At 36.7% G+C, this 16340-nt stretch overlaps 1 protein-coding gene across 2 annotated transcripts in view; it reads left to right on the top strand.

The window, feature by feature from the left end:
* Positions 1-16340, top strand: part of pappa2 (pappalysin 2) — a 240043-nt gene that overhangs the window by 170299 nt on the left and 53404 nt on the right. For both annotated transcript variants that reach the window (XM_028810464.2, XM_051933196.1), the window contains exons 17-20: positions 1173-1386; positions 2495-2663; positions 5514-5646; positions 5906-6015. In XM_028810464.2, the coding sequence (XP_028666297.1) occupies positions 1173-1386; positions 2495-2663; positions 5514-5646; positions 5906-6015 (626 nt within the window). The remainder of the gene's footprint in view (positions 1-1172; positions 1387-2494; positions 2664-5513; positions 5647-5905; positions 6016-16340) is intronic.

The raw sequence follows: 16340 nt of genomic DNA on the forward strand, positions 1-16340 counted from the left end.
TTGTTTCTCTGATGAAATATGGTTTAGTTTCCCTTTTTTATCTAGTTGGCATGTCTTTCTTGTGCTTGGGCCAAATCCTTTTCAAAATCTAAGTTGTACGTTTCTAAGATATCTACAGGTGGATTACTGTTTGTCACCCATGTGGCGAATGTATGTGCTTTCATGTTTTATGTGCATCCTGCCTGCAGATGGGTGTTTTTATTCACTCAGTTGTTGTCAGGTTAGTCTCCTGTATTACTATATAAAAATTAATAAAAATAAATAAACAGACAAATGGATGGATGATTGTGTTTGCTGTATTTTAATTAGAACCCACTGTATCGGCCTTTTAAACTTTCATGTCCCATTGCTTAACAAACTATTAAAAATGCATTTTGGATTGTAAAATAATCTTGTTGCTGTATTTGGGCTTTTTAAAGACATTGACTCCTGAACCACATCAGACAACACTTTAAGACTTGACTTCAGTCTTAAAAAATGAAACTGTTTTGCCAGCTGAGAAGAGTTTAGTATGACTGTTGAGTCTTTGAAGTGAGGCTGCCTTGGCCGTGTGAAGTAAGTGACTGTATACTACTCCACATGCCCTTCAAACAATCCGATACAGGGTGCCTGTTCAATTATTGCTTTCATTTTGATTGCCGCATGTGCTTCAGTGTTAACATGCACACACAGCAGTCTGAGAAGCACTTCTCATGTTTACAGTAAATCAAAAAGGGAACGCGAGAGAGAGAGAGAGAGAGAGAGAGAGAGAGAGAGGACCCCACGGTAAGTTTGGAATGCTGTGGTTTTCAGTAAAGTGACTCCAGATGTACCAGACTACCGTGCTTTGTTTTGTTTGTGATTTTCTATTTTTTTTTTTTTTTAATATTTCGTTTTATTGATAGTGAGCCACAGAAATAAACATGTGGACTGCGAATAAATGTAGTGACTTGTCTTTCGCAAATGATCCCATCTCTCCTTGACACCTTAGCCACCAAGCACATTACAGCCACTAAGTCAGTCATTCTGCCCTCTTCCAAGTTCAAGACAACTTTTAAGTGAACAGATTGTGAATGATGTTGAAATGCACTTTCTCTCTCTCTGATGTGGAGAACAGCACATTTAGACATGAAGCCAGAGATAGCTACTGTTTTTCTGAATGTGCTGTTTTTTGTTTATGCATTTCTTGGCAGGAGGACGAAACTGGCTGGATTGTCTAGAAGACGGACTGTGGTCCTTTCCTGAAGCCTACTGCAAACTGGAATGCACCCTACCTCCGCTTGTTCCCAACGCAAAATTGATGGTGCCACGCTGTCAACAAGAAGGGCATAGTGTCGGGTCTATATGCCGTTATAAGTGTAACCCTGGGTATTATGTCACCGGCACACATAACAAGACAGCAAGAAAGTGAGTTTTTAGTTGTCTGCATTGTGTAAACACGGCTTTTTACAGTTATTTTGAAGGCTGGGTCAGTGTGGTGTGTATTTGTAGCTTTCAAAAGTGCCACTGTAATCATTTTTGTAATTAACATTATTAAGTGCATGTCCACAACACCATCCATCCATTTCTGGAGCTTCTGTTTCTAGTAGAGGGATCATGTAAAACTGGAGGTTGCCATGGCAGGGTTGGGTGCAAAGCAAGAAGCAACCTTGTATAGAACGTCAGTTCATCACAGGGCACAATCATGCACACATCGAATCAAAGAGTTCAGAGTGATCAATAATGCTACTCATCATGCCCTTGGGATGTGAGAGGAGCATCCAGACAGAATTGTCATTTTAGGAGCCTTGTTGAAAAATAATTTATTTAATGTCAATCACCCTCACCAGCTGTTGACCGCATCAATCACTGTGGGTACACAGTTTTGTGTTTTCATTATTTTGTGCATTTTAATAATGTATTAGCATAACAGTCTCAGATCTATTTAATGTAAATAGTCATGGGTGGGGGGATCCTGTGATAAAAACATTAGGCACATGGTAGAAACATTCACATGGCACACTCATGTATACACCCATACTCATACAACATCAGTTTACAGTTACTATTCAACCGAGCACATACATCTTAAGGGGTGGGAGAGGAAAACTGGAGAATGTGAAGACAAATCTACACAGACCACACCTGGGTGCAGAATTCAGACCCAGGAGCTGGATCTGCCAGGCAGCAATGCTAACTACTGTACTTTGCCATCTGAACTTGTTGAGTAATAATTTTAATTTACTGGTAATTGGCCCAATAGTCAGAGCCCTGTTTACAATTCCAGCTGTGGAGATTACATGTTTTCTTTGCGTTTTGCCTGTGTATGCTGGTTTCCTCTCACATCCCTAGTTAGACAGTTTGCTGAGAAAGTCTGCCTTGCAATGGACTGACTCCTTCAGTCTTCTAGTGCAGGACTGATTCCTGTCTTAGGTCCAGCTCTGACAGGGTAAGCTTTGATTCTGTATACCCCCTTATTGGAGTAAGACAGTTCAGAAATGAATAAATTACAATTTATATTTTGTTTTGCTGTCAGGAAATTTCTGAAGATTGAATGTTTAGAAGGGGGCTACTGGGAGAAGGGAGGCTGCAGTCCTGTTCTCTGTCCTCCTCCTCCCCCTGTATTTGAGGGAATGTACACTTGTACCAATGGCCTGGAGTTTGACAGCCAGTGCACACTTGAGTGTCCTGATTCTGATGAAAGGGTGAGTACTAAATATGGAGGTTACAAATTTCTGTTAGTGCCTTCTTAAACAGAAATTGCAATCCATATATTGCTGCTTTTTGAATGTAACACAATTACAAACAAATGTAACAAATGATTCAATTATTGAATTCAATTTTAATTCTTTAATTCATCCAGCTTGAGCTGCACCATTGTATTTGTAAATGTGTCTTAACTTAAAATGCTTACCACTTTACAGTAATCTCTGCATAGACATAGAACTATAGTGCACAAAAAATATAACAGAAGTTATTTTCCCCATTAATCAAGGAAGCTTTTGAAAATTAAAAGGAAGCTATCAGATAAGTGATGTTTAAAGGGGAAATAAGATTAAAAAATACCAAGACACTTACTTAAAATTCAAAATAAAGAAAATTTTGGTTGATTCTCTCACTTAAAAGAGCTTGGTCTTTCTCTCTTATGTTCAACACACAATAATTAAAATGACAACACATGCTTATTTAATGTTAATAGCTTTTTTTAACCATTATCAGATACAACTATTAGCTTTCAATAAAAATGTGAAACCATAAACCAATAGAACAAGAACAAAAATGTTTATACCCTATTATAATTTATATGATCATTGACTGGCTGCTGCTACAATATGAGACCTCACAGCTCCATGGAACAATAAAAGGGGCACAATCAAAGTCTAATTTCAGTATAAATGCATGAGGACACAATGGAAACAAAGTGAGAAATCAAGATTTTGTTTTAGGACTAATTTTACTATTAACAACATATTATAAGCCTTTTAAACAAGGTGTAGAGCAATGAAAAGTGCTATCATTTCTTAAAATAGCATACTTAATATAATGTTTCTAGACTGTTAAAAGCTAGTTTGTGAAAGTGTAATCAATAAATTTTCTGTATTAATTTTGCTGTAATTCTCTAAGAAAACAAAATATCAAGAAGAAGAATTTTTTAGTTTTTTAGAAATTTAGCAAAGGTATCTTATATTCAGAAATCCCAACTACAGAGTTGTAGTCTGCTTCGTCTGTTAATATGAAGACCCTCAGTGTTTTATTATAACAGTAATTTGCCTTCCAAATTTTGAATCAAAAGTAGGAATCGAATAAGGAAAGATTTTTATGTATAAATCAAAGTGGATTTATGGCAGTAATTGATTGTTGATTTATTGCTCTTCATGTTTATTTTCTGTTCTTATTTTAAATATTTTAACATGTACACCAGTCTGAGGTTTTAAATAAAAAGTGTGCAATACAGAAATATATCAAATTCAATTGAATGTAGTTATTTATTCATATTTATTTTTTGAGAAAATTTTAAAGAAATAAAGAGGTCATAGATCCTTGTATTTTTCCCTGTTTTTGTCAAAATAATTCATTCAAGTTAAAGTTCAATGTGTATTTGGAACATACAAATGTGTACCTAGTATACAAATATGTACCTAGTGGTTATAATGACTCAACACTGCCATCAGGTCTGATGCCTGCTTATTGTCTGCTGTAACTATGTGCCGCAGGAAATTAGTAGATCAAAATTTTGTTGATGATTTTTAAAAAAATGATATTAACTGTTTCTGTATAGACTCTAATACAGTATAATTACTGAATGCACTGATTAAATGACATATACAAGAAAATTCTGTCAACCTCCAGCAGTCTTTGACAGCTAAAAAAGGGAGAACACCATTGCTTAATATACATTAGTAGTGCATTTTTTTAAACTGTTTTCATGATCAGTACATCATTATTTACAGATTGTTTTACTATTTTTCAGGTGTCATATTATAGATTCTCTAATATTGTAGCAAACGTGGTTGTCCTATAATCAGTTTACAGCTGACAGTATATGTGCTTTTAATTATTGTTTTATTCAAGGTAACCTGATACATAAATACACACCCATTAGTTTGGAAGGTTAGAAATTTAAAATTCATAAATAAAAAAGAACTAGCTTTAACGTAAATCACAAGCGTTATGTTAAGTTAGACTAAACGCATGAAAGCTAAGAGTAGGACTAAACTAAACTAAACTTTCATTTTCAAAAACGCTGTACCTAGTGGTTATAATGACTTAATACTGCCATCAGGTCCGATGCCTGCTTATTGGCTTCTGTTCCCAAACTTTGAGAAATGCTGAACTCCTATGCCTTTCAGGAAGACAATAATGGAAACATTCAAGACCAGACACAGGTGCAAATGAGAAGGTGCTGACTATAACCAGTATACACGTTTCACCTAAAGCATAGTGTTTAATGCTAGCGAAATATACAAATGTTTAAATGTGCCTATAATACACTAAACGCAGCCCCATAAACATCTTCAAAGCAGCACAGTGATGTGTAATGTTTCTTCAAAAAATAAATGCAATAAATGTGAATTGTCATTATAAAAACAGATAATGCAAAAAGAGGTGAACAAAACAAAAAAAGTAAAAAACAGATGTAGTGAGATGCCGGAATTATCCTTGAATTAAAAACTTGTCGGGAATTAAAGTTGACAGACAATGAAGTTGTTGGGAAACAGAGTTGGAAACTTCATACTTAATATTCCATCTTTCAGAAGGATCCACTTTTGTACAGTTTAATATTGTGTTATTACATATACAATAATGCATTATTGTCCATATACAATACCCACCAGGAAAATTGTAAACAGATAAAAAATAGTTCATTATGAACATGACTTTCATCCACAAGATGTTATGGTTAAATTTCAGATTCCATGTTGCATTTATCAATACTTGCAATAGTGCATATATAGATTTTGAATGCATGATTTTGTCCTCCATTGGGCAGAGTTAACTTGATAAACATTGGGTGACTGTGCAAATTTTTGAAATTTTGTTCTCTTTTTTCTTAGTATACTATTCGCTGCAGTAAAGAAGGCACATGGACAGAGGAATTCAAATTGTGCACCACACTGCAAGGTTCTTGCTTGCCTCCAACTAATATCAATTTAGTGGAGTACAATTGTGAAGAAGGGTACGATGTTGGTAAGAAAAACAGCTCTCTTACTTTTCAGGGAATTCATTTGATATAGCATGTCTTATATTTGGCTGGGAAAACTGAGTAACGGTAGTATTTTGTTATTGTCACATGTGCGAATACAAGTTTAAAATCTGGAATGCGAAATGAAAGAAGTAAAATCTGTCAAAGTGTTTCTTTTAACTGCTAGTCTTTTGCTCATTATGAAAGAAAACCCTAAGAATTATCACTCAGTATGTGCTTATCTCAATGCATATAACCTTCTAGGTGCTGTTTGCTACCCGTCTTGTGTTATTGCGCTTAATGACCCAGTAGTACTCCTCCATAACTTCACAGCTGATACAATCAAACATTGGATGGATCCAACCAAAACTGAGGTAAGAAATGAAGAATAAGATATTAAGAAATGACAAACAATCAGGGGTGTAATGTCAATACAAAACTTGCTTTATGATAATTATTATAGATTTTATAGTGGCATTGTATAAAGTAGGAGAGTATTGTAAAATATATACAGTAACAAGTGCCAATACAGGCTGGTGGGTAATTTGGCTTAGTGATGAAACTATTTGAAATGCCAGTGCCAGCCAGCCTGTGTCTGCAAGTTTTATTTCTTTGAAAATATTGTATCATTAATGCGTTCACTTCATCTGTTTTTTAATAAAAATAAGCACCCATATTTTCAAAATTTCAGTGAAATATATTTAATTTATTAATAAAAATAACTATGTTGACTTACCAAAGATCATCTACTGAAGATAAGCTAAACATTGTCAAGGCTGATTGTTAAAGAGGGCTGATGTAGAGTGGAAAACCAATACATGGCACAGCACTGACGTCTCTGCAATTTCAACACATCTCCCTACTGCGCCTCTCCTGCGCCTAATTGTTAATATCAAGGAAAATGCTCTCATATGTGGACTACTTTTTAGTAAGCACAAACCTGTATAGTCAGGTTCAACAATAATTGTGTATAATTGCAAATATATGTTTAGTATTTTAAAGACATTTTCATATTAAACTGACTAAGGTAAAATTGAATGAAATTTTATTTTTAAAAATTTCTAAAGATCTTTCAATTTAAAAAGCATTCCAGTCCCCAGGATCTAACCACCCGTTTTTGCTCCAGCTGTCACTGATATTGCATTTTCAAAATAGCTTACTCAATTCTCTACAGCTGTTTGTACAACTTAGCGGGTGTTTTATGTCATTACGGTAGAGCGTGCTTTTCCTGGCTACTCAAACACTGTTTTCATTGTAACCAGTCGCTCACACAGAAGAGCTCATTTCTGTGTCTTATCATTTAATGAGGCTTCTTGTTTCTTGATTACTGAGGATTTTGTATGCAATCAAAGTTAGTGCTTTGTTTTTCTACTACTTTTAGGAAACCTGGATTCATTTAATTGTAGTGTATAGGACTCTATTGAATGTACCAACAATTTTCTCTCTATAGAATTTTACAATAAGAAAATGCGATAGTAAGTAACGAGCCATGCTGAGGAGTGGCTCATTCAGTGCCTCTCATGACTGAGCCTGTTTAGTGCACCATGCTTACAATTTAGAAATTCAATTAGCCTCAGACTGAGACTGTGGCCACACTAAAACTCTTCAGGCAACCTATGTCTCTTCATGTCAAATTCTCAGTCTGAACTTGAAGATAAAATAAAAACGGAAGACTAACGCCACTTTTAAACTGCATGTTCATTCCCATTCTTTCTCCATCTTTGAATCATTTGCGGATTTAAAGTGGAAACTTATCTTGTGTAATGGCTAGTACTCAGATAAATAGCACAAAATTGCAAAAAAAAAGAATGATCGTATAAGAAAAATCAAAATCTTGGTGTTGAACAAATTGAGTAGAAAATAACAATACATAAACCTGTACACTAAAACAAAATCACATTAAATATCAAAAATTATTATAACCAAGTAAAAATCCCTGGACACTGAAGTATGTAATCCAAGGAAAAACATATAAATATAAATGAAAAAACAAACAAAATGTTATAAATAAAAGTGAAACAGAAAAATCTGGTTATAAATGGTTAGGTGAGTCAAAACAACAAAAAATAATAATAGTGAAAAGATGAAAGAATCAGATTACACTTATATGAACATATACAGTGAATTAACTTTTTTCACATTTTGCTGTGTTGCTGCCTTTTGTTAAATTCATTTAAATCCATTTTCCCCCCATCAAGCAACATTCAATACCTCAGAATGACAAAGCAAAAATATATTAGAAATTTTTGCAAATTTGTTAAAAACGCAAAAATGAAATTTCACATTGACACAAGTATTCAAACTTTTTACTCAGTACTTACTATAGTTGAAGCCCCTTTGTCAGAGAGTCTCCTTGGGTATGACACAACAAGGATTTGCACACCTGCATTAGGGGACTTCTGCCATTTTTTTCTGCAGACCCTCTTAAGCTCCATCAGTTTGGATGGAGACCGTTGGTGGACTGCTGTTTTCAGGTTTCTGGAAGGATGTTCATCTGGGCTCTAGTTGGGCAACTCAAGAACATTCTCAAAGCCACTGTTGATTCGTCTTTGTGCTTAGGATCATTGCCTTGTAGGAATTTTAAATTTTGGCACAGTCTGAGGTCCAGAGCACTCTGGAGCAGGTTTCCATTAAGGATATTTCTGTATTTTGCTCCGTTCTACTTTCCCTCAACTCTGACTAGTCTTTTAGTTCATGTTGCTGAGATAAAAGCCCACAGCATGATGCTGCCACCTGCCACCATCATGCTTCACTCTTGGAATAGTATTACACCGATGAAGAGCAGTGCCTGGTTGATAGTCTTGTTTCTCATAATCTGAGAGCACTTTAGCTGCCTCTTTGCAAACTCCATGTGGGCTTCTATGTGTCTTTTACTGAGAAGAGGCTCTGTCTATCTACTGTGTCATAAGGCTGAGATCGTTGGACTGTTGCAGTGATGGCTGTCCTTTTGGAGGTTTCTCCCATCTCCACACAGGTTCTCTGCAGCTAAACATAAGTGTTCTTGGTGACCTTTCTTACCATGACCATTCTCCCACTATTGCTCTGTTTGGTCAGGTGGCAAGCTCTAGAAAGAGTTGTGGTTGGTCCAAACTTCTTCCATTTAAAAATTATGAAGGCAACTGTGCTCTTGGGGACTTTCATTGCTGTGGGATTTTTTGTAGCCTTCTCCAGATCTATGTCTCAATACAACGCTGTCTCTAAGCTCTGCAGCCAATTCCTTCAGCTACATGGCTTGGTTTTTGCTCCACCCTGGGATCTTCTATAGAAAGGTATGTGCCTTTTCTGATCAGTCCATCCAAATGAATGGACTACAGTTGGGCTGCAAACAAGGTATTGAAACATCTCAATGATGATTAATAGAATGGGATGCATCTGACCCAAGTGCCAAGAGTCATAGCAAAGGGTGTGAATATTTGTTTCAACGTGATACTTCACTTTTTTTATTTTTAATAAATTTGCAAAAAATTATAACATTCTGTTTATGCTTCATTTTTCTGGAATACTAAATAAATTTAAAACGATTTTAACACATTGCTACAACATAGTAAAATGTGAAAATGGTAAAAGTGTCTGAATACTTTCTGAATCTGGTTTATAAACATAAAAAGTGAATGAAATTAAGGAGAAGTGACAAGCAGTATTTCCAAAAAAATATAAATAAGGTAGAAACTCATTGTACTTCATGCATGAAAAGCAACAAAAGAGTAATGTAAACAGAATTAAATACTGGTACAGGAGAACATAAACACTGTATTGTGTCTAATGCATGCATGAGTTGAAGAAGCCACTGGCAAGTTAAAGGTTTCCAGAGCATCTGCAAAATTGAATGCTCACAAGATGGAGTAACTCTCAAGAAAGCCAAAATGTTTAGTGCAAAGAAAGTGACCAGTCTGAACAAACTTTAGTTATTAGAATAATAATGAAAAAACAAATAACATAAAACTAACAAAATAACAAACACACAATTGTGTAGAACAAACATGCTGTTGGGAATATAGCAATATCAACACAACAGAAAATATTTCAGCTCTTTTAATTTTAATTTATGTGAGTATAAATTAAAGAGGAAAAAGTGAGAAAAAGCAAGAAAAAAAAATAGCATAAAAGTGTATGAAGACCTCAAAATAAAGAAAAGTCATATCAGGGCTCAATTAGGTCTAGGGTCCAGAAGAAGGCCTCTCCCCAGGCAGCATTTTTTCAGTGTTATGTGTTAGATCAGATTTTAATATGTTTAGATATGGTTTACTTATGTTAAATGTAGAACTCTTTTCAGTGGGTGCATTTAGTTTTTCTGCAAATTTCTGATTACTTTGTCCATTTTCACAAATAAGCTCAGAGGTTTTTCTAGATGAGCTATTGTAACACTGTCTGAAAAGCAGACATAGACTTATATAGGGGAGCTGTTCCCTATTCCAAACTAGAAGAAATCAAATGTTGGCATGCATTCCAAATTAATAAATAGAATCATCTTGCACCAGTAGAGGGATAGACTAGTTCAGTTAGCTGTGAAGTAGCAGTGAAATGGATATTCTTTTTCAAGTGGAAATCAAATTTTATGCGGTTTTTAGAAATCAAGAAACTGTGGTTCTTGTTACTTCTCAATTCTTCTAACAAAGGTGTTGGTTAAAAAATCTAAAGTATTTGTTTTGAAAAGGGTAGTAAAGCAGAACCAGCCTAGCACTGGATCAAGTTCAGCCTATTTTCCAATAGGTCAAAACAACTCTGTTTTTGGGGCTCACAGTTTTCATAACTTTCTATGCTATACTTCTTTTGTCTAGCACTGTCTAGTGCAGTGGTCTCAAACTCTGGTCCTGGAGGGCCACAGTGGCTGCAGGTTTCCATTCTAACCCTTTTCTTAATTGGTGACCAGTTTTTGGTGCTAATTAATTCCTTTTCATTTCATTTTAATTGACTTGTTTTTAAAGATTCATTCCCCTGACTTTCTTCATCATTAAATGGCACCCCAACAGAAATGAAATATGAAGTGAGTGAGCCAACAGAAGACCAACTAAGTCAGGGCCTCAAACTCCAACCAATTACACTCTAACCAGTTGCTTAATAAGGCTTTGATCCTTGTTGTTAATTAAATCCATTTTTAATTCCATGGCTTGTTGCTGTTCTCATTGTGCAATGGCATACTTTTCCAAAATTATTGATTTTTCTCTTTTCTAAGAGCACTGTTAAAATGTTTTTGGGACCTGAGCAGATCAGCATTCCTGAAATATTCAAATATTGTGTGATGGACACAGTTTGCTGGTCATGTTTTGTCTCATTTTGTATCTCATTATTGTTTGACTGCTAATTAAGGAAAAATAAACAATTGAACTTCAAGAAGAAATCAATTAAAATTAATTCAAAAGAAGTTAATTAGCAGCCAAAACAGGTCGCTAATTAAGAAAAGGGATAGAATGAAAACCTGCAGCCACTGTGGCCCTCCAGGACCGGAGTTGGGGACCACTGGTCTAGTGCTATCAAGCTATTTATTTCTTGACTCCTTGCAAAAAATTTAGATTCTGATTAAGTTCTTGTCAATCAAATCAAATCAAATTTTATATGTCTCATTCAAATTATACATACAGTAGTATGTAGTGAAATGCTTAGTTGTTCAACTCCAGTGACTGTGCCTTTAAGAATAATATAAAAGAACATTAACCATAATACATGACATTCTAAACATCAAAAGTCATTAATAGAATTCGAAATATGTGATAAATAATGTCTAAATAAATAACTTAATGTTAGAGAGTTTACAATAGGGCATCATCACGCAGTTCTAGGCAGTTTTGTTATGTACTGTACTGTGGAATATAAGACTGGACTGAACATGGTCAAAACTAGTGCTGTCATGAGTTCTACCTATGAGAGAGGCTGCTGAACAAAGGAGAAATGCAAACATTTGCCAAATGTAGTACACCAGCACTTGAATATTTAGATGGTTTTAGTGGCTCTCCATTTCAAGTTGTTTTTTGGGAAAGCAGCCAGAGTATTTGTTCTGGGTAGTTTGACGTTGGTGCTGCAAAAATGAATAAATGGATTCTGAAGTTTACTCTAACACAGACAAAGTCAATATAATCTGGCCAGTTTTACAAGCCACATGGAGAGTGAGGGACAGAATTTGAAACTTCATGTTTAGCCATTAGGTCACATGCTTCGTATTTCCTGATGAATTCCAAACAATTAAGGCAAAACAAATATAACTCTTGGTGTCAAAACCTGGTAGACTAACAAATTACAATTTACTACCTTAATATTTTCACTGGTAACTATAAATAGACTACAGACAATGACATGTTTATGTCTTGGGATTTAGCACAGGTTCACTTTTCGTCAGTTGTTTTTTTCTCTTGTTTAATTATAACTGTGTTGTTTTAGGTTTACCTCATTTACCCTTTTTGAAGCTCAAAAGCAGAATCTGAGAGGTATGATGCATAACAGTAATGTCAATCAAAGATGAAAAATTCCACCAGCTGACAGTGTTCAAAGTGCTAACCATAAGATCTAAGCATTTCATTTTAAGGGGGATAAGTAGCCCATTGGGATCTATAGGAATAAAGACAAAAGAAAGAAATGCAATGTTTTCAGAGCTACCATTATGTGACCTTTCAGTTGTGCTAGAAAGCTACAGCCCTTCAAATCAAATAGTCTCCAGCAAAATTTCATAACATTTGTCATATTTCTGGCCTCCTAATACCCAGAAAGGGATAGCATTACTTCATAGTTAAGCAAAGTTTGCATCCAAGGCCCTTACCACCTCGTGTTTGGAGAGCCCAGGGGAGAGTTCATTTATCGCCTCTGGGCATTCACTTTTTGACGAAAGACGTATGTTATAAATCAGTATTTTAAAATGAAAACAATAAACACTGAGCTGCAGATTAAGGGCTATTGGAAGCTTAAAGCCCCATGTGGGTTGTTTGATTACAAATGGCTGGGTTCCCGATCTGCAAGATATTGCTTTTGTTTAAACAGCTTTGTTAGTCTGTGATTGCGGTTTGTGTGGTTACAGTGAAAGAATGAGTATCAGGCAGCACAGGAACCTAGGCTTACTGCACTAGTAGTGTTGTACTGGTTTTAACATATTTCTGCAGGTGCTCTTAGACATTAAACTTGTTTACACACTGTAGCAATATTAATAGTAGGAAGAATTTAGGTCTTTAAAGCAGCTTCCGAAGATATATATCTAAAACAAAGAAAAAACAAGAAATGTTAGCAGTTGTTTTAGTTAAAGAAGGTTAAATGGTCTGCTTGTTTTAGATGAGGCATGACATTTCTTCTCCAAGTATTATTGGATTGTGAACACTGTCAAGAAATATTGCCCACACACTTTGAGTAATGCTCAATAAATTGTTCTGTTAAAAGTTCTCTGTTCACTGTAAAGCAGCATATTTACAATTCCATAATTATTACAAAAGAATTTCATTTTTAATGTACTTATTTCCCATGTAAACAATTGAGGTTTAAGTTTTAGCCGCTGTTAACATTGCTGCCACACTACTATTTGAAAGTGCCAGTTTGTCTAGCCTAACACTTTGTGGCCTGGTGTAAATAAATCATGTCATCTGATTTATGCACAGTCTCCTTGTGTATTTTTGATCCCAGTCCTCTGGTTGTGCAAATTATTAGAGGCTTTTCAAAAGCTTAACGTAATGATTAACTTGAATTACCCTTCATGGTGGCATTTGCATTATTCTGAATGGCTAATCATTCTGTTTTTTGGTTTTTGAGCCCTTCTTTGTAGCATGGCAAACCTATACCATACCAGGCAGATAATGCAACCTGATCCGCTTGTTTTCCCACAATGCATGAAGTAATGTTTAACCTCCTTAGTTTTAGATTTACCCATGGGAAAACAAGCCGAAAACACTATTATGTGTAACAGAAGCATGCAAATACCAAAACATCAACATAAATACACTAGGATAGGTAAAGTATGTCTTCAATCCACAGCTGTACTGATGCAGACACGTTCTTCATGTGATCTGTTTTGAAACAGCCACCAATGTACAGACTGACATTGTAATTGGGACAAGAGAAGCATATTTTGTTGTGCAGTTTTCTTTTAATTTTTTTTCTGTTGCTTGCTCATGAGAGGGCAGAATGTCAGCACCTGATCCACATGATCAATGCCACCCACCGTGTTATTGTAGGCAACCACAGCGCAAGGCTCAGTGACTTCCACAGTTCCCTCAGATATGAACATTGATAGTTGCATTGGAACAGGGAACACTGCTTAAGGAGGTAATATCTTTCTTGTCCTTCCATTTGAATGCAATTATTTTGCCAAGCCTACACCTTGGTGAAGCTTCATGCAACCAAATTCAGCAGGTATATCAGAGCGGTTTCGTCATACAATGCTGTATGCATCGAGTTTCACTATCCATATCAACATGACCAATTCACATTGACATTTACTTTCACTTGATTCAACTAATGGTTCCATTTTAGTTTGTTCTAAAACTGGCTTTACAGCTTTTCATTTACACACCATATTTTTTTTGTTTCAAGGTTACACCCTACTCATGAATATTGATGAGTTACCATAAAGTAGCAGATAATATAGAAATATTCAGGATTTTTTTTCAGCACGATGCTATTTTATTCACTAGATGGCAGCAAAATATTGTTCCAAGCATTATTCAGGCGTAACCCTGAATATCGGATTATAACTGTCGGAGTTAACCATATTTACATAAAATTTCGAGCCTGTGACAGGCTTGAGATTATCTCCAAGGAGGTCAATAACTGGTAATGAAATGTTTATAATTTATACCTGTTTGTTATATTATTTGTTCAGTTAAGGAAAAACTATTGTACTCTATCAACCTTCTACTCCCATGGGTTTTGAATTGTGCACCACTTTTTTTCAATTTGATAAAAAGCTGTTCACACATTTATTTATTCATCCATTTATTACACCTGAGGGTTATTGGAAATGGGTCTAAACCACGGCAGCATTTTTCCAAAAGAAGGATCTGACTTGGCGGCACGGTGGCGCAGTGGGTAGCGCTGCTGCCTCGCAGTTGGGAGACCTGGGGACCTGGGTTCGATTCCCGGGTCCTCCCTGCGTGGAGTTTGCATGTTCTCCCCGTGTCTGCGTGGGTTTCCTCCGGGCGCTCCAGTTTCCTCCCACAGTCCAAAGACATGCAGGTTAGGTGGATTGGCGATTCTAAATTGGCCCTAGTGTGTGCTTGGTGTGTGGGTGTGTTTGTGTGTGTCCTGCGGTGGGTTGGCACCCTGCCCAGGATTGTTTCCTGCCTTGTGCCCTGTGTTGGCTGGGATTGGCTCCAGCAGACCCCCGTGACCCTGTGTTCGGATTCAGCGGGTTGGAAAATGGATGGATGGATGGAAGGATCTGACTTTGGACAGGGAATCAGTCCATCACATAGCCTAGCCACTCAAACCAAGCCAATATGAAATTATGAATCACTTTAACCAACATATCCCTCTGATGGGTAAAGAAACCCAAGTATATGGAGAAAGTTCCCATTAAAATATAAAGAATGAGTAACTCCACTGTGCTTGAAGTTGTTCTTCTGAACATGGTCACCTTAGTAATTTCAGCTCAATAACAGAATAAGAAATTCTACCTTGGATTTCGAAAATGAAACCTACCATTTGTCACTTAGAATCTGCCCCATCTAAGTGAGTAAAAAGCTCTATCTCTGTTCATGCAGTGCCCATATTTAAAAATTAGCCATAGATCTATTAATTAGCACAGCTCATAATCTACAGAGGTATCTATTCTAAGACAACAAGGGGGCTCCGCCCCCTGCTCGCTTCGCTCGCCTACCCCCGGCGTTTTGAACCCGTGCCCGCTGGGCAGCCACGTGTGAGGATGACGCACGTTTAATACGGAGCATTCGCCCGTGTCACTCCGGGGCCCCCCACTGTTAATACGGAGCTCCGCCCGTACTATTATGTGGTGCATTGTGGACTACTGCGGACCCCGTAGTGTTTCCCGTTTCAGTTTGTATCTCAGTCAGTCGAGCTTTTGTTTTTGAAGCTTTTGAATTCCAGTCTACGTTATCTGTAACCTGCTGTCCATGTGTTTGGCCCCCTCGTTTAACCTGTTTATGACGTTCTTTCATTTCTGATCTCGCTTTATTCTGCTTTTGTTTCAATGACACCTGGTCCGTGGTGAATATATTTTCCCTTTTTCGAGTAATAATTTTCATTTGTTTGTGATACTGTGATGTTTATCGTACTGTTAATAATGCATCACTGTAATGTGATTCACCTATGCTGTATAGTGTGGACGTGTGAGGATGACGTATGTTTAATACGGAGCGTTCGCCTGTGTCACTCTGGGTCTCCCCACTGTTACTACGAAGCTCTTTCCGAACTATTATGCGGTGCATTGTGGAGCACTGCGGACTCTGTAGTGTTTCCCGTTTCACTTTGTATCTCGTTTAGTCGAGTTCTTTCTTTTTGGAGCAATGCCTGCCTGGTCTGCGGCATTTCAGACGCACATTGTAGGCGCCTGCGTTCATTAATTATATCCAGGCAGGCGCGTGTTTGTATCTCGGTCACTCGAGCTGTGTCATGTTGAATCCGTGCCTGCTTTGCCTACGCAGTTTGAGACGCGCGTTGTAGGTGTCCACGTTCATTAGATCTGTCCACGCGGGCTCGGTGTCGAAGCTGTGTTAGTTGTTGAGCTGTTTGGTTTTGGAGCCGAGACAGTTTTGCTTCCGTGGTTTCAGAC

Source organism: Erpetoichthys calabaricus, chromosome 10, assembly GCF_900747795.2.
Source record: "Erpetoichthys calabaricus chromosome 10, fErpCal1.3, whole genome shotgun sequence".
NCBI lineage: Eukaryota > Metazoa > Chordata > Cladistia > Polypteriformes > Polypteridae > Erpetoichthys > Erpetoichthys calabaricus.